Genomic DNA, 19,077 nt, shown 5'->3' with positions numbered 1-19,077 from the left:
GTTCAAGTCCGTTTGTTGCTAGGAGGTTTAAGATGTTACTTTCACAAGTTGGTTCTCGAGTTATCTGCTCAAAGTAATTTTCGTTATCTGCTCAAAGTAATTTTCGGACAACACATTCAGAATACGGTCACCCAACTCTGTCTCTGCCACCAGTTTTGGCGACATGACTCTCCCAATCTATACCTGTCAAATTGAAGTCACCCCCTATTACAACAGCTTCATCAGGAAAATTATTAATGATAATTTGCAGGTTTCCTCTGAAATGCTCTATCACTATAGCTCCTGACCCAGGCAGTCTATAGAAGTATCCAATTACCATTTTTGACCAACCTTCGATGTTTAAATTACATTCAGAAACCGTGATTACCTTGCCAGATATCAAATTCTTTACTGCAATAAATACACCCCACAATTGGCGACTACCCAATCCTTATGATAAATATTTCAATCTGAACCCAGTATCTCATTACTATTCACTTCCGGTTTCAACCAACTTTCTGTTCCTCATACTATCTGGGTATTATAACCTTTGAAAAGTGATACTAATTCTGGGATCCTTTGTCAGACGCTCCTGTAGTTTACTAATATCATATTAAGGTTTTCTGTATCTCATCTGCCAGGGGGATAATTCCTCGAGAACATTCTTCGTGGAACAATGCATGCGGCAAGGTCTCTGCACGCACTACAAACTTTTGTTCACATCCTTGTTGCAAACTGAGATGATGTGGACAATGTGTAGTTTGTGCAGAATGGTGCACCTCCACACTTTGGACTGCATTCACAAGAATAATTTGAAAATGCTTTTTCAGGCTGTGTTTTTGGACACCACAGAAATGTTGAGCAGCCACCAATGCGTACAGGCATGATCCTATCAGATTTCTTTCTGTGGGGTATCTGAAATAGAAAATGCACACCAGAAAACCACCTGATTTGAACAATTTCATATCAGTGCTTAGAGATAAGTGTGTGTGTGCATTGAAAAGGATATGTTGTTGGTCAGCAATGATGCACTTTAACGGCAGTGGTGTGCTACTATTGGCTGGTGTCTGTGTTAAAATGTGAACAGTTACATTGTGTTGTGAATAATGGAGGTAATTTGTACACAAGAGGTAAATTCGTAAACACTTTGTGACACAAATGACATCCAGAGGGGGAAAGGGGGCGGGGGGATGACATCAGGATAAATGGTACGAAACACAGATACTACTCTCTTCACAAGGGTGTCAATTGCTATGACAAGCTTCACACCGGAGTAAATATGTGGTGGAGCTGTTTTTAGCATGCCTAGATCAGTTCTCCATAGGGGACTCAAGGCTGTGGGTCCCACACAGTCCTCACAAAGGCTGTTGTTCAATTACTGAAGAAGGTATATGTTTCACAACACCATTCATGTCCAGAAATCTCACGTGAAACAAGACAGGCTCAAGGAACACTGATTTCACTAACAAACAAAATGTCTTAACAACCAGAGGATGCTGCAGTTCTTTCTTGGGTCTCTTTTTTCTCTCTCTCAAAACAATGAAACTTACTTTTTGATGGCACTTATACTGTTTGGCATCAGGGCTGTCACAGCTATTTCCACAATTACACTCACTCCTCTGTTTACCATACAGTGTTAAAAACCATTGACTGTCAACTATTAGCCAGCAGATAGTGAGAAACACTTATACAAAAACAAGTTAACAAGTTTATTAGATCAAAAATTCAACATTTTACTACATAATGAGATCTCATCAACAGCAAAAATAAATTATTCTTACAACAGTACATATGATATATTGTTGCACTGTTCTTTGCATAAATTTTTAAACACCACATACGTCATACAAAAAGAAGGCTAAATGGGCACAAATTGCTGTTCTATATTGCACCATTCCGTTCATTTCATTGCATGTAAGGGAACTCTTGGGAAGAACACGAAGTCTACACAAGAGAAAAGGTCACACCACTAAGACACACACACACACACACACACACACACACACACACACACACACACACACACACACACACACACACATTTTCCAAATTATCAATCTGCATCTTTTATGTGCCATGAGCTCTATGCTTCATACATTTTAAAGATGCATATCTGAAAAACTGTTATGTGGGTGTCCGATCATTTGCTACATAGGCCAGAATAATGTGCCTTTACTAGCCACTTTTCACCAGATAGGAGAAAGAAACACACATCCATTAATTTGAAAGTGACTGCACAGAAGAATGTGAACCTGTATTCAGCTGGCAGTAACAGAAAATTAACAAAAAGCTCTTTGAGAGTTGCAATGCCAAAAGCACTATACTACTAGCACTGTGTTTCACTAGTACGACAAGTCTAGCATTCTGCAACATTGCACTTTATGGGATTTTAATTTACACACACACACACACACACACACACACACACACATCTTACCTCACATTTTCAACATCCTTTGAACAAGCGTAGCACGTTCATCACTTTACAATTACATAGAGGACAACGTTTTGTAGTTTTCCACACTCTCACTGTGCATTTATAGCAACAGCACATATGTGCATATTTCGAATGCACAAAAATTCCATCCAGTGATCTTGAATAACACGTCATACATTTATCGACATCAACAATGGGCTTTTCTTTTGGAATGTCACTCTTTGAAATGAAGCAGAGATCAGTCTGAGTTTTCACAGAGCGCAGTTCACAGACACTTCCCTTACCGGAATGCTGCACATAGTCAACCTCATCAACAATCCGACTTGTGTGTTGCTGCCCAGTGTCCACTTCATCAACACCCTGACTCACAGAAGACCAAACAGCATCAACTTTATCAACACCCCAACTTGTGCAAGGGCACGCAGAGTCAACTTCATTAACACTTTGACTCATGGAAGGTCGCACAGAGTCAATTTCATCAACATCCTGACTGTCGGAAGGCCGCACAGAGTCAATTTCATCAACACCCTGACTCGTGGAAGGATGCACAGCGTCGACTTCATCGACACCCTGACTCGTGGAAGGATGCTCAGCGTCGACTTCATCGACACCCTGACTCGTGGAAGGATGCTCAGCGTCGACTTCATCGACACCCTGACTCGTGGAAGGATGCTCAGCGTCGACTTCATCGACACCCTGACTCGTAGAAGGATGCTCAGCGTCGACTTCATCGACACCCTGACTCGTGGAAGGATGCTCAGCGTCGACTTCACCGACACCCTGACTCATGGAAGGATGCTCAGCGTCGACTTCACCGACACCCTGACTCGTGGAAGGATGCTCAGCGTCGACTTCACCGACACCGTGACTCGTGGAAGGATGCTCAGCATCGACTTCACCGACACCCCGACTCGTGGAAGGATGCACAGCGTCGACTTCACCGACACCCCGACTCGTGGAAGGATGCACAGCGTCGACTTCACCGACACCCCGACTCGTGGAAGGATGCACAGCGTCGACTTCATCAACACCCTGACTCGTGGAAGGATGCACAGCGTCTACTTCGTCAACACCCTGACTCGTGGAAGGATGCACAGCGTCGACTTCGTCAACACCCTGACTCGTGCAAGGATGCACAGCGTCGACTTCGTCAACACCCTGACTCATGGAAGGATGCACAGCGTCGACTTCATCAACACCCTGAACAGTCGAAGGATGCACAGTGTCAACTTCATCAACACCCTGACTCATGGAAGGATTCACAGTGTTAACTTCATCAACACATTGATTCATGTAAGGCTCCACAGCATCAACTTCATCCACACTTCTATACAAAGTCCGCACAGCATGAACAGCTCTTTGAACATCTCGACATGGTGTCTGTGATGATGAGTCAATTTGACTGCTGTCTTGATGTAAATTATTTGACTGTGAGGCAATCACACAAGCTTCTCGACGTGTGACACGTGCTAACAAATCGACTACATCAACACTTTGTCTCAAGTCAAGTCCCAGTGAGCTGACTTTCAAACTGTGCGCTCTGGTGCTGGAGAGCTTGATGCCATGGAATTCCCGAGTATCGGCACCAGAGTCTGGACTCAGGCTGGAGTCACTGTCTTTGCCACTTGCCGGCAGGGCAGAGGCAACTGTGCTCTGACTACAGGCCACGCCACTGCTCTGGCTGCAAGCTACACCGCTGTCCCTGTTCTCCTGGGAACACGATTCCAGTTTTACTCCACTAAAAGCTATTGGTGATGTTTTCAAATCATCACAGCTTTTAAAAGTGTCTCTGAACATCGTACTGTTGGGCTGAAATTTGTTTGTGCTTGTAGTCCTCTCACTGACTACCTTCATAGCTATGGAATTCCTCGCAGTGGCCACTCCCTTTGAGCTCTTCCTCTTTCTTCTCTTCCTCGGTTTCACCCGCGGCTGGTACATGTCCCGCCTCACCTAGAATAAAGAGAAAATTAATTGGTCGATTTACAATTTTTGCTGTTTCAGATTTTGAGGTCTTTTTATAGCAACTTAAACATCACAATTCTAAAAAGGAACCCCATATAGTCATATCACATATCATCTCTTTAAAAATTAGTACCTTCAATTTTTTTTATTTTACTGTTTTTTGTGTGAGCATGAATCGTTACAACAATGCCATCTACTGGAATACATCTACTTAAAGGAACTAGTTGACTGTTTTAAGATGGATGACAGCACATACTAAGCTGCTTAAGACTATTTTTTGTTGTGAATGCATTTATACAAGCAGTAATAATTGTTCCAAAAAGTAAGAAATTAATAAACAAGGCCAACCATTTTGTTATCTATCATATGTAACTCAACACTGTGTAATGGAAAGGATGAATTGTGTAAATAATTCAAATTAAAATAACTTATAAGAAGGCAGCAAAGTGACATCATCACAACCGCCGATAATTTGACAGGTGCGCACCCAGTTATTTTCGAGGTAAAATTGCAGCAAGTAAGCGCTGTGCAATGGAATTTAAAACCTCAGTGTACAGAGCAATTCCTGAAAGGTAACACACAAACGTGCACAGGTGACACCTCTGCCACCCCCCCCCCCCCTCCCCGCCCACTCACAAGTCAGAAGTTGTCAATAGTGAAAATTAATAACCACCATGGGATTAGGTAGCTTTAAACCTGTCCCTCTGTTTTTTGAAATGGGAGACAGCAGGATTCCATACAGAATGTAAGTGAAAACATGGAGCAGCAGTATTGTTTTTTGATAAGGGGGAGAACACAATTCCATGCAGAATTTAAGCAAAAACCTCTATCTCTATATATATAATTTAATGTTAACTGTTTGCTTAATAATTCCACCGCACTAGCTGGAAGTGCAGGCTAGAACCACCGTATTGTTATATTCCATAGGACGACTGGCACCAAGACAATGTCCTGTAATAGCAGAATTGCACGGCTGTTGAAAGAGTGAGTGAGTGTGTGTGTGTGTGTGTGTGTGTGTGTGTGTGTGTGTGTGTGTGTGTGTGTGGCACATAGGATTAGTTATGATCAAAAGACCAGTCATCCACAGTCCTGAAAATCTGACCAATATATGACGTGCCACGACTGTAAGGAATATGAGAGGCACTCACCTCATGCAAACTGAGGTCATCTTTAATGGAACCTAAAAGGACCCTAATCTTAGGTGGTGGTCGAGAAACACATTTCACATCTTATTTTCATAAAACACGACCAGTCCTGTTGGAAATGCTCTCTGCGTAAGGCAGAAAGGCATTACACCTTGGTACTAACTCGGTATTATCATCACCCACCTGGTGCACTGTTGGTCGATAGCACAAAGCACATCTGATCTGTCTTTCACTATATACATTCTGATGCAAGGTGACCTCAAGATGGGCTAACTCAGCTGACAAACTCTCAGGGTCTGAAATGATGTGGGTCCTGTGAACCAAGTTACGAAGTACCCATTAGTGCTGAGCTGTATGGTGACAGCTATAATCTTGCAGATAAATTTCAGTGTGAGTAGGCTTCCTACACACAACATGTCTTAACATACCATAAACCTCCCTCCCGACCAACACATCATGAAAGAGGAGGTAGCCATTCTTTTCCACCTCCATCGTGAAATGAATATTCAGGTGTTCTAAGAAGTTGTTCAAATTCTCACTGCCATGATGTCAAACACAAGTATTGTCCAAATATCTGATAAATTGCAGGTATCAATGCCACTGACTCCACAGCATATTCCTTGAACTCTCCCATAAACAAATTTGTCATAACAGGTGTTAACTTCCATTTAGTTTTTATTCAATGACCAGTACTATGAGCAGACAAATGGAGTTGTGATGGGAAGCAAACTATCACCTATTATTGCAAATTTGTTTATCGAGGTCTTTCAGCAATGTGCCTTGGAGTTGGCACACTGAATTATAATTTATTATTACTTTTTCAGATGTGTTGACGATACTTTTGCTGTTTGGCGTCATGGCAGTGAGAACATGAACAACCTTTTAGAATGCCTGAAATCAATCCACCTAAATATTTGTTTCACGATGGAGATGGAAAAGTAACGGCTGCCTTCGCTTTCTAGATGTGCTGGTTGGGGGAAAGTTGATGGTACATTAAGACATGCTTTGTATAGGAAGCCTACTCTCACTGACTTTTATCTGCAGGATGATATTTGTCACCATGGAGCTCAGCATAAAGGGGTACTTCGTAACTTGGTTCACAGAGCCCACATCATTTCAGAACATGAGAATTTGTCAGTTGAGTTAACCCATCTCGAGGTCACTTTTCATCGGAATGGATATCTACATCTACATCTATACTCTGCAAACCACCGTGAGGTGCAGGCAGAGGGCACGTCTCATTGTACCAGTAATTTGTCTTCAAGATCCCTGTGTGAGCAATATGTAGGGGTTTTTAGCATATTCCTGAAGTAATCATCTGAATCCAGTTCTTGAAAAGTTTTTGTTGGTATTCTAGGGACAATTTACATCTCTCTTCAAGCGTCTTCCAGTTCAGTTCTTTCAGTATTTCTGTGACACTCTCCCACAGATTAAAGAAACCTGTTACTATTTGTACTGCCCTTCTCTGTATCCATTCGAGCCCCCTGTTAGTCCTATCTGGCACAGGTCCAATACACTTAAGCAATATTCTAGGATGGCTCACATGAGTGATTTGTTAGCAATCTCCTTTGTACACCAATTGCATTTCCCCAGTATTTTACTAATGAACCAAAGTCTAGTATCACCTGCTTTACTCACAACTGAGCCTATGTGCTCATTCCATTTGATACCCCTACAAAGTGTTACACTCAGGTATTTGTATGGTTGGCCGATTCCAACAGTGACTCATTAATACTATAGTCACACGATATTAGATTTTCTCATTATGTGAAGTGCACAGTTTTATATTTCTGAACATTTAAAGAAAGTCGCCAATCTTTGTACCACTTTGAAATCTTATGAAAGTCTGACTGATTATTTATGCAACTTCTTCCACATAGTACTTCATTACAGATAGCTGCATCATCTGCAAAAAGTCTGATGACTGTATTAATATCGTGTGCAAGGTCACTAATATACAACATGTACAGCAAGAGTCCCAACACATGTCCCTGGGGTACACCCAAGGTTACTTCTATGTCTGACAATGACTCCTGCATCCCCCTACAAAAATGTCCCACACCCAGTCATAAATTTCACTTGATACCCCATATGATAGCACTTTTGACAATAAGCATATGTGTGGTAATGAGCTAAATGCTTTTCAGAAATCAAGAAACAGTGTATCTACTTGACTGCCATGATCCTAAGATTTCAGTATGTCATGTGAGAAAAGTGCAAGTTGGGCTTCACATGATCAATGATTTGGAATCCACATTGGTTGGCATTGAGGAGGTCATTGTGTTCAAGATACCTCATTATGTTTGAGCTCAAAATATGTTCTAGGACTGTACAACAAATCAATGTCAAGGATATTGGATGGTAATTCTGTCCATCACTTCCACTGACCTTCTTGAAGATGGGTGTGAACTGTGTTTTTTTTTTTTTCCTTCTTCCAAAAACAGGGCATAGTTTTTGGTTCAAGGGATCTACAACAGATTATAATTAGAAGGAGGGTTAATTCAATCACAAATTCAGTACAGAATCTGACAAGGATTGGATCAAGCCACCAGAGATTTGATTTGTTTCTCAATGCACCTGACACTAATACTTATTTCATTCACCTTTCCAGTGGTGTGGGGATTAAATTGGAGGAGTTGCTTTACTACCCAAATTTCAGTTCTTGTCTCATTCGGTACGGACTGGACATTAACTTTGGTGCCACTAAAAGCCTTTATATATGACACGAATGTCTTTCACTTCTGCGAAAGATCATTTGACAACATTCTGTTATGGTAGTCATTGAAGGCCTCACACATTGCTCTCGACAGCCAAACACATTTTATTCAGCTTATATCTATTGCCCTATGCTTTGTTTTACACCTCTTTCTTTACAGGTTTCTTTACAGTGAATGTATACCATGGAGGTTTCCTCCCATTACGGACTGTTCTACTGGGTATATATACAGGATGATTATAATTGAAGTTATAACTTTCAAAATGCTGTAGAAATAACACCACTTGTCAGAATGACGTCAAATTGCAAAGGAATATTATCGAAGAATGGGGGAAACATATGGCAGAAGAAAAAAAGTAGCATGAAAATTGAACAATAGATGGTGCTGTATGTGTCAGAATACGTAAATGAAAACACCTGTCACGCGCATGACGCATTGAAGTTGGTATAAACACACCGGGTACACGGCTTTTCCTCCTTTCGCGACTGCGATGTTCGCCATGACTGTCTCAATGCAGGATCTCACTCTGCTTGTAAAGCTGTATTACAAGAATTATGACTGTGCACACGTTGCACTGCAGTAGTTCCAGACACTGAAGGGTTTGAAAAGAGGCATTGGTCCGATGACTGGTGTGGGTCTGGGGAAAATGATTCAGAAATTCAAAAAGACAGGTTCTTTTGGTGTGCAACCTTATAGAGGGAGAAAAACAGCAATGCACGAGGAGACGAGTGGGGGTGGTGTGCAAACGTGTAGTGCATGGAGAATTGCCTGAGCATTGGACATAACCCTGAGCACGATGCATAAAATCCTATGAAACATCCTTCTTTGCCATCCATTCAAAATTACCCATGTGCATGAGTTGCTTCCTGTTGACCTGCCAGCAAGATTTTTTGCTCGCATGGAAGTGGACAATGATTGGCCATGGAAGATTTTGTGGACAGACGAAGCCCACTTCCATCTGACAGGATATGTCAATACACAGAACTGTCGAATGAGGGCAATGGAAAATGCTCATGCAAATCAACCAGTACCACTTCATCCTGAAAAGGTCACTGTGTGGTGTGGGTTTACGGCATCATTTATCATAGAGCCACATTTTTTCGAAGAGGCAAGTGCTTCTGGTCCTGTTATCAGTACTATCATTGGTAAGCGCTACGATTGTCTTTTGCACAACCACGTCTTTCCAGCTCCCCAACAGTGTGGATGGGATCATTTTTATGCAAGATGGCGCACCTCTGCACATTGCAAATCCAGTTAAGCAGCTGCTGAAGTGCCATTTTGGAAATGCTAGAATTATCAGCTGCTATTTCCCTATAGCCTGGCCATCCCAATCCCCTGGTCTCAATCTGTGTGACTTCTGGCTGTGGGGATTCCTGAAAGATGTCGTGTTCAGTGTTCTGATTGCAAACTTAGCTGCACTGAAGGCACGCATGGAAACACTTCGATCAGTTGTGGAACATCATGTTTCTCGGTTTAAACTTGTTGCAGAAAACTACGGACAGTGTATTGAACGTGTTTTGCACCAGTATGCGATTCTGACAAATGCTTTTTATGCAGTTTTTTGGCCTTAGGACAATTAAAAACTGATGTTATTAATGCTTTTTTATGCAGTTTGTGGCTTCAAGACAATTAAAAACCAAAGCGCGTGATGCTTTTTATGCTGTTTTTGGCCACAGGACAATTAAAAACCGATTTCTCCCAACCAATGTGACATGACCTTGCTGCAGTGGATGGGCTTACGTGACTAACAGTATCACACCTGTACATCCATACACACTGAGTAGTACAGTTTGTTTAACATCAACTGTACACTTTAAGCATTGTTGTACGGTTCATCTGTCATTTGTAGTTGACGACTATTAAATTATGGTGCTTACATCACCATCTATTGTTATATTTTGTAACTATATTTTTCTGCTGCCATACGTTTTCCCTCTTCTCCGATAATATTCTGTTGCAATTTGACACAATTCTGACCAGTGGTGTTACTTCTACAACAGTTTGAAAGTTTAACTTTAATTATAGTCACCCTGTATATCCAGTGTGTTGTCGAATTTTCTTTTAAACATGAGCCAGAGTTCCTCTATGTGCACCTGACCTGCACTGAAAGTTTAAAGTTCCTCACTGTGATGTGAAACTACTGATTTTTTATTTAGTTTACTGAAAATATGCACTGATCAACCACAACATGATGACCACTCACCTAATAGCCAGTGTGTCCACCTCTGGCATGTACAACAGCAGTGACATGTCATGACATGGAAGTAATGTATGGTATGTCACTGGATGGAGCTAGCATCACATCTGCACACACAAGTCATCTAATTCCTGTAAATTCCAAGGAGGGGAGCGACGAGTTCTGATGTCATGTTCAATCACATCCCAGATGTGTTCGACTGGGTTCAGGTCTGGCAAGTTTGGGGGCCAGCATATCAATTACAACTTGCCAATATGTTCTTTGAACCACTCCACCACACTCCTGGCCTTGTAACGCAGTGCATTATCTTGCTGAAAAATGACAATGCCGTCGGAAAACGCAACTGTCACGAAGGTATGTAAATGGTCTGCAACCAGCGTACTACACACCTTGGCCATCATGGCGCCTTCCATGAGCTCCAGTGAACCGACGGATACCCACCTGAATGTTCCCCAGAGCATAACTGAGCTGCTGACAGCTTGTTCCCTTCCCATGGTGCAGGTGTCAAGGAGTTGTTTGCCTGGAAGACGATGGATTCGCGCACTTCCATCAGCTTGATGAAGAAGGTATCGGCACTCATCAGACCATGCAACACTCTGCCACTGCACCAACATCCAGTACCAATGGTCATGTGCCTATTTCAGTCCTAGTTGCCAATGTCACAGTGTTAACATTCACACATGCATGCATCTTCGGATACAGAGGCCCATTTTTAGGAATGTTTGGTGTACTGTGTGTTCAGATACACCTTTACTCAGTCCAACATTAAAATTCTGTTGTTAGTTCTGCCACAGTTCACCACTTTTCCTGTTTTACCAGCCTGCCCAGCCTACAACGTCTGACACCTGTAACCCCCCCCCCCCCCCCCAAACCTCACAACGCCTAGATGTGATTTCACCTTGGTTTCGTCACATGTTGAATACACTCACCACAACTCTTTTCAAACACTTGACAAGTCATGCAGTTTCCAAAATTCTCGTGCTGAGCCTCTGGGCCATCACAACCTGCCCACGGTTGAACTCAGATAGATCAAGTGACTTCCCCATTCTACACACAGACAGCACACTCACCAATTCTACATGCACCAAGCGTGTGACTAGCAGTAATTCCTCGCCAGGTGATGCTGGTATCAGCTGGGTGGATTTATGTCGATAGTATGTCAGTGGTCATAATGTCTGGCTGATCAGTGTAAATCTGGTATTAGTTGTCCTTTATAGTTTGGCAATCATTGTTGCCACAATCGAGTCATGGTCATTGATACCAGTTTTGAGGTGGCCATCCTCAAAGAGCACAGGGTCTATTGTTGCCATTGGATCCAATGTATTTTCATCGTAAGTGAAGTTCGCAACTATCTGTTCTAGGTAGTTTTCTGAGAATGCATTTAGTAATGTTTCACAGAATGTCTTATCATGCCCTCCACTAACAAAACAGTAATTTTTCCCAATTAATTGTTGGATGATTACAGTCTCCACCAATGATTACAGTATGACGGGGGAACTTGCATACAAGTGAACTGAATTTTTCTCTAAATTTTTCAGTTACATCAGGAGATTAGTGTGGTGGGTAATAGAAGGATCCAATCATCATTTTATGCCCATTCCTGGTACAGAGTCTTGCCCAAACAATCTCACATGAAGCTTCAATTTCTATCTTGGTGGATTTGAGTTCTTCTCTACTGCGACAAATACACCACCCCATTTGCCTAGCCTTTTGATTTACACTTAAATTTCCCCAAAAATCTCACTGCTTTCAATTTCACATTTCAACCAGCTTTCTGTACCCAGTCTTACGTGAGCTCCACTCCTTTTCATGTGCACTTCAAACCCTGACACTTTGCTGCGAACACTTCAGCAGTTTACCATTAGGATTTTAATACTCTCACCTGCGGGAGGCATTTATTTCGATCTTCCACTGATACTTCTGGGTTTCCTACAGCTATCATTATCTGGACTGAATGGAGAGTCGTCTAATCTAAAACAAACCCTTGTGTGCACCCTACACACAGTCAGCTAGCTGAGTAGCAGCCTCTGACACGTGGTGCAAAACTGACCTATTTAGGGGGGACCCTACAGTTCTCAACCCTATGGCGCAAGTCCAGGAAGTCACAGCTTAGTTTGTCACAGAACCTTCAAAGTCTCTGGTTCAGTCCTTCCATTCGACTCAGAACCAAAGGCACACAATGAGTTTTGGGGGCAGTGCTGAAAATTGTGAGCTTTGTCGAGACTCCATACACATGGCTGGTCTTCCCAATCTTCTCTGTCAGTCACTAGAATGTGTGAAGTATGACCTCAGAGCAGAGACAACAGGCATAATTTATTCCAAGATGTTGCACAATCTGCAGTTGCTTGCACCCTGTTCCTCAATGGCTGCTAGAGCAGCCTCTTCAACAAGTTGAATGAGGCTCCAGGCATACACAATGAGAGCACCTTGTGTCCTTTTCTGTCCCCTGCTGTCATTTCCCTAAGGGATATCATCATTCGGTGTACATATGACGTTTGAACTGCCAACGATTAACAGGCCCCTACCCTTTAACATCCCAAAAGAAGTGAAGTGAGTCCCACTGCTTCAGCTTAAATTACAGTGAGATACAGCACCTCAAACATGTTAGTTAGAGGGATTGGTACAACATCCCAATTCCTCCCTGGTTCCCATCCACAGGACGCCTAGATTTAAAATTGACACATCACTCACAGTCACGTGGATGAGTATTGACAGATCATGTACTTTCTGCAAAGGAGACAGGATTCACAGGAGAGGGTAGTACTTGATGTACCTCTGATACTATTATCACAGGTACACGACTCTCGGGATCTCTTCCAACACACCGAAACACAGTAAATTTTCGACAGCTCTGCTGTGGCAAACAAGCATGGTGCTACTCCACAAGGGGTTATGGGCGTTAAAATCTCCCAAATATAGGAAAGATGTAGGGAGTTGATCGATCAGTGCACCCAATATGTTCAGGGGTACTGCACCATCTGGAGGGAGATATACATTGCACACAGTTATTTCCAGCATTGTCCATATCCGGACAGCCACAGCTTCAAGAGGAGTTTGAAGGGGCACAGGTTCACTACATACCGAGTTTACGACATAAATGCAAACTCCACTTGACGCATTATTACATTCATTACGGTTTTCGTAATATCCCCTGTAACCGTGAAGGGCAGAGGTTCACATTGCTGGGAACCATGTTTTCTGGAGGGCAATACAGAAAGCAGGTGTAAAGCTTAACAGTTGCCGTAGCTCAGCCAGGTGGTGGAAAAAATTGCCACCACTAGTGGATGATGTGATTGTGAAACTGGGAAGGCATGAAGTGTCAATGAGGCAGTCTACGCCTCAGGTCACCTGCTACCACCAACTTCTTTCCTGAACAGGCTATATCCATTGATTCTGAGGCTCTGGCGAGATCTAGGTCCTCAGCGGATCCCAGAATCTTCACGTAATCCTCAGATGCAGAGCTTGTAGATAACGGTGGTGTGGGTGCCACTGCAATTCCCTTGGTCTTGGTGGTCGTCTTTCTGGATTTCTCTCGCTGATCCTTGGGTTTCTCTGGCCGGGAGGGCTTCACTGATTCAGTCTCCAGGACTGAGGATGATCGCGAAACCCTATGACCAGCTGCTTTTGGGCACTTCAGCCACTGGCAGATGTCATCTTTCCCACTAGCCAAAACCTGGGAAGGGACACCTTCCTAGTGATGTGTGTGTATATTGTGTTACGTAAATGATGTTTGCCTGCTAGGCGTGATTAATGTACACCGGTTAGTGCATTCTGTTCAGTCACTTCAAAGAGGTTATTTTTGTTAATGAAAATCAGAATTCATTTAACATTCGATTTCTTGTATGCCATCACCAATATTTATTCAGTAATTCCGTGTAGTAGTCTGAACTACATAGCAAAGCTATTCAGGCTTATTACATGCAATAGCCGTTTTCCAGATGTCCGATGCTGCATGGTCTAAAAATATTACAGTACATTCGGATAGTGGCATTGCATATGGCTTTGCCGTGACAGGACTCGTCACAGTAGCCAATTTTTTTGTGGTATTTGACCGACACGTGGCGACCGTAGGCGAAAGGGGCATTAATATTAAATTAGTGTCCTGAACTTTGCAGTTAAAATTGGGTGTATTTTAAGTAATACGATCTCTAAATTTTTATGAAATTCCAAGATGGCGCACAAGCAAAAATTATGAAGTGACATGGACAAAGTAGAGCAAGATTGTGGAAGTCCGAATAGTAACAGTGGGGAAGATAACACATGTGAACCAGAGATGGCACAGTATTTGAGAGTACACCAGAACGTGTTCGATAGTTGTGCAAAGAGTAGTGTGGCTGAAGAGAACTTACAAAAAACAGTGAATGTAAAGATCGAAACTATAAAACAGGAAGTCACAGATAGTGACCAAAGTAATTTAGAAGGAGCAATTGCATACCCAGTACATGTATGAAAAATAAAAGTGGAACACGTAGTGGAACCCACTTAAGATTTAAGTATGTTGGTAGGCATGTTGCAAACAATGAATGGAAACATAAGCACAATAAACGGAAATATAGGTTTGTTGAAAGAGGAAGTAAATGAAAATATAGGTTTGCTGAAAGAGGATATGAATGAAATAAAAGGGGAAGTGAATGAAAGAATAGGCTCACTAGGCAAAAAAATAGACACTGTAAATAGAAATATGGAGGCATCATTGAAAGTAATGGGGGAGAGGCTAAACACCTATGAAGGACGTGTTAGAGCAGTTGAAAAGAGTGTAGAATTAGTAAACCTTGAAGTCAAACATATTAAAGAAACTCATGAGATAGTAGCTCAGGAAATGAAAATCGAAATACAGGAATCTGTTTCTGAATTGGAAACCAAGATTATTCATGTTCAGTCAAGCACTGAAACCAAAATGCAAGCAGTTGAAGAGGCTGTGTATAGCAACATTGTTAATGCAGTAGCAGTAATAAAGCAAGATGTAGATGGTAAAAATAAAGTCTTAGCTAACCATGTGCATCAACAAATTTCTGAATTGAAAGTGAATGAGGTAGGAGGGCTAATTACAGTAACTTCAGAAGTTGCTGAAAGGATTGAGAGTTTGGAAAATGCGAAGAAGTCAGCTATCATGTATTCATTTGGAGGGGCATGTCATAACCATATAGGTGCCGAATTGGAAAAATTTGACCTGAAAGGCAAAATATATCCTGTAACTTTTATGAAAGCTTGTAAGACTCTGATTCCCAGGGAACTCCCTGAGAAAAATAGAATAATGATAGCAGAAACTAAGATGATCGGTGATGCTAGGAATTGGGCAAGTAGGGCCGCAGAGGATTGTGAAACTTTAGAAGAGTTTTTGAGTAAATTTGAAGAGGAATTTTGGTCCAAAAGTAAACAGAGTGAAGTGTACCAGGAATTCTTGGATGCTGCACCATTTAAACTAGGTGGCAACAAGACCATGAGAGAATATTGTGAGGACTTGTGTCGAAAAGTAGATAATGTAAGGGGTTTGGTAACAGAGGAGCACTTGCTACATGTGTTGCATAGGAAGTTACCTTGGAATGTACAAGGGTACATTAGCTTGGCAAGTAGTAATAAAACAAGTCCAACTATAATAACCAGAACAGACACAATTATAGTAATTACCATAATAATGGTAATAATAACAGGAATGAACAGAGGCAGGAATATGGAGTGAGAGCAATGAGGACTAATAGAGGTAAAAGAGGTGGAAGAGGTTTTGGTGGTAGAGGTAACTACAATGGTAGACTTCAATACCAGTCGGAAAATGAAGAACTGCCACAGTAGAGGGCCGAACTGGAGCGGAATATGGGGGTAGGCCCCAACAACAGTATAATAGGAACCAACATTATCACCAAAATAAGAATTAAAATAATAATAGGCAATATAATAGACAGAAAGTAAATTATTGCAATAAGAGTGAACAGAATGAATACCATGCTTGGTGTGAGAAAGATATGAAGCAATGGGGTAGAGACAGTGGGACTCTAAATTAAAATGGGTACAAGGTTTAGCTGGATTTTGTAGAAAAAAGGAACTAGATACGTATTACAAGCTAAGGAAAGCCTATCAAGGAGACATAGATGATACCTTGCCAGCAAATGAACATAATAGCATAACTAATGTTAAAGAAGGGATACCCAAAAGGGAAAAGGTTGGTACTTGCAGAAATATAGGAAAGATTATCAATGGTAGTACTGGAAAAGAAGTAGGAAGTGTAGTTATTGAGAGTAAGTCTCCCAATAATACTAGTGGTGAGGAAGGAAATGATCAATGGGTAAATGACTTATGTGAGTTAGGTACAGGATTAATAGAGTACAAGAGAAAGCTAGGAGAGGATCCTCGTAGTAGATATGAGAAAGTTGAAGGAAGGGATAGAATTGAAATAGAGGAGAATATTGAAGATATTCCCGAAATATGTAGTGAGGCAGAGGAGGAATCAATAAGTAGTACCAGTGATCATAGTGATGAGGAAACTAGTAGTGACGATAGTGATGATGAGGTAATGGAGAGAGGTGCTCCTACTGATAACATTGAACTGTGTAGTGTGAGTACACAGATGGAGCATAATTTGCTAGGAGAGTGTTTCAAAGGAAATAATTCAAAGGGTGGCCAGGAAGGTAACAGCTTGGTAGGCATGGGTAATGAAATCATTAGTGTAGAGGGGCAAGTATTTAATGGTAAATGTGATATGGTGATAGTAGGTGAACCTAGTCAAGAATATGAGAGGTTATATGGTACCCAAAGAGCAGAACTAAGTGAAAAAGAGTATCTCCCCCTCCCCCATGCTGAAAGGGAAACACAAGTTTGCCTTGTCAAAAGAGGCAATTATAGGGATCTGAGCCAAGAGGATGAAAGTGTGATAGGTGATAATGAAAATTCCTCAATAGAAACGAGTCAAAACACAGTAGGAGAGACAAACAGAAAAATATCCCAGAGAGAGAGAGAGAGAGAGAGAGAGAGAGAGAGAGAGAGAGGGAAAAGGAACCGCCAGATAAGTATAGTGATAAGTTAGTGCAAGGAATGTCAGCAGATTGGACTAATGAGGCTACTGAACAGGATTTGCTACAAGAAGAGGAAGATGAGTCATCAATTAGGTTAGGCCAACCCTTAATAAGTGTACAGTTGTATGATGTAAGTGAATATGCATTATTAGATGCAGATAGTGAGATAACTTGTATTTCTGAGTCCTTGTGGAAACATATTAGTAGTAAATATGAGATTCCAGAAAAGTCTGTGGCTGGACTCAAGATAGCAGGTGCCACAGGGAAGTTAAGTAAACCTGTGAAGAAACAAGTGTATTTGTATTTCAAAATGGTAATATGGAAAGTGTGTCTTTACTTATTCCTAAGTTAAGCATAAATATGATTATAGGTTCAGATTGGATGATGGAAAATCAAGTAATAATTAATTGTGACCAAGGGCTGATGCTGTTTAAATATTTGGGTACAGAATATACAGTGAATTTTGCAGGACACATGGTAGATGAGAAGGAACCATTAGGTTGTCTCAAAATAGTGGAAGGGTCAGTAGTGGAATGTTGTGAAGAATGGGAGGAAGGAAATGTTGGTGAAAGTGAGAATCTATGGTTAGACAAGAATAGGTTGTTCCATCAGAAGGTAAGTGAAGTGGACAGCATTGATGAACAACAAAAGGAGGAGCTGTATAATCTATTAGTTGAAAACGAATAGGTGTTTTCTGAGGAACCAGGAAGAGTGAGTAATCGATTTTGAATGTAGGTTAAATATTAAACCTCATGAACCATTTTATAGAAGATCATTTGATATAGCTATAGCAAAGAGGAAGGCAGTAGCTGCTAAATTGGACAGGATGGAAAGACAGAGTAATAGAAAGAAGTAATAGCAATTATAATAACCCGATTATGTGTGTACAGAAAAAGGATGGTGGAATTAGAGTAGTACTGGATGCCAGGAAGTTAAATTCAATAATAGAAAGAGAATGTGACAAACCAGACAGTTTAGATGATATAATACAAAATTTTAATGGGATTAAATAATTAAGTAGTCTCGATTTAACAGAGGGATATTGGCAAATAGGCCTGGCAAAGGAGCATAGAAAATATACGGCTTTCTTATTTGGAGGAAAATGTTACCAATATTGCGTGGTAACATTTGGTCTGAATATTTCAGTATCCATATTTATACGGGCTCTAGACAAAGTATTAGGAAAGGAGTTGAGTAGCAAAATTACAGTGTATGTGGACGATATACTCATAGCTACCAAAAGTTGGAAGGAACATTGTACTATATTGAGAGAGGTGTTTCACGCATTGCATAAAGGAGGAATGACATTACGATTGAAGAAATCTGAATTTGTGAAAAGTGAGATTATGTTTGTAGGTTACATAATTAGTAGTCAAGGAATTAAGAAAGATCCAGAGAAGATTAAAGCGAGAAAGGAATTCCCTGTGCCCAAGTGTAGGATGAATTTGAAAGCTTTTCTAGGATTGTGTGGTTTCTACAGAAAATATGTGTCAGTCCAGGCATTTAATAGTCCAGCACTCAATGAGTTACTAAAGAAAAGTAAAGCTTTTGATTGGTCAAAAGAGAGTCAGGAGGCATTTGAACATCTGAAAGAGAAACTTAGTGATGATAGTATTTTAAGTCATCCAGACTT

At 41.2% G+C, this 19,077-nt stretch overlaps 1 protein-coding gene across 1 annotated transcript in view; it reads right to left on the bottom strand.

Moving 5' to 3' along the window:
* Positions 1-1,664: 1,664 nt before the first annotated feature.
* LOC126424798 (uncharacterized) overlaps positions 1,665-19,077 on the bottom strand; it is a 106,153-nt gene continuing 88,740 nt past the window's right edge. Inside the window, exon 7 of the mRNA XM_050087585.1 lies at positions 1,665-4,366. Coding sequence (XP_049943542.1) covers positions 2,426-4,366 — 1,941 coding nt within the window. The 3' untranslated portion in view covers positions 1,665-2,425. The remainder of the gene's footprint in view (positions 4,367-19,077) is intronic.

Source organism: Schistocerca serialis, chromosome 10 (assembly GCF_023864345.2).
Source record: "Schistocerca serialis cubense isolate TAMUIC-IGC-003099 chromosome 10, iqSchSeri2.2, whole genome shotgun sequence".
NCBI classification, from domain to species: Eukaryota; Metazoa; Arthropoda; class Insecta; order Orthoptera; family Acrididae; genus Schistocerca; species Schistocerca serialis.
This window is presented reverse-complemented; position numbering and strand designations above follow the sequence as displayed.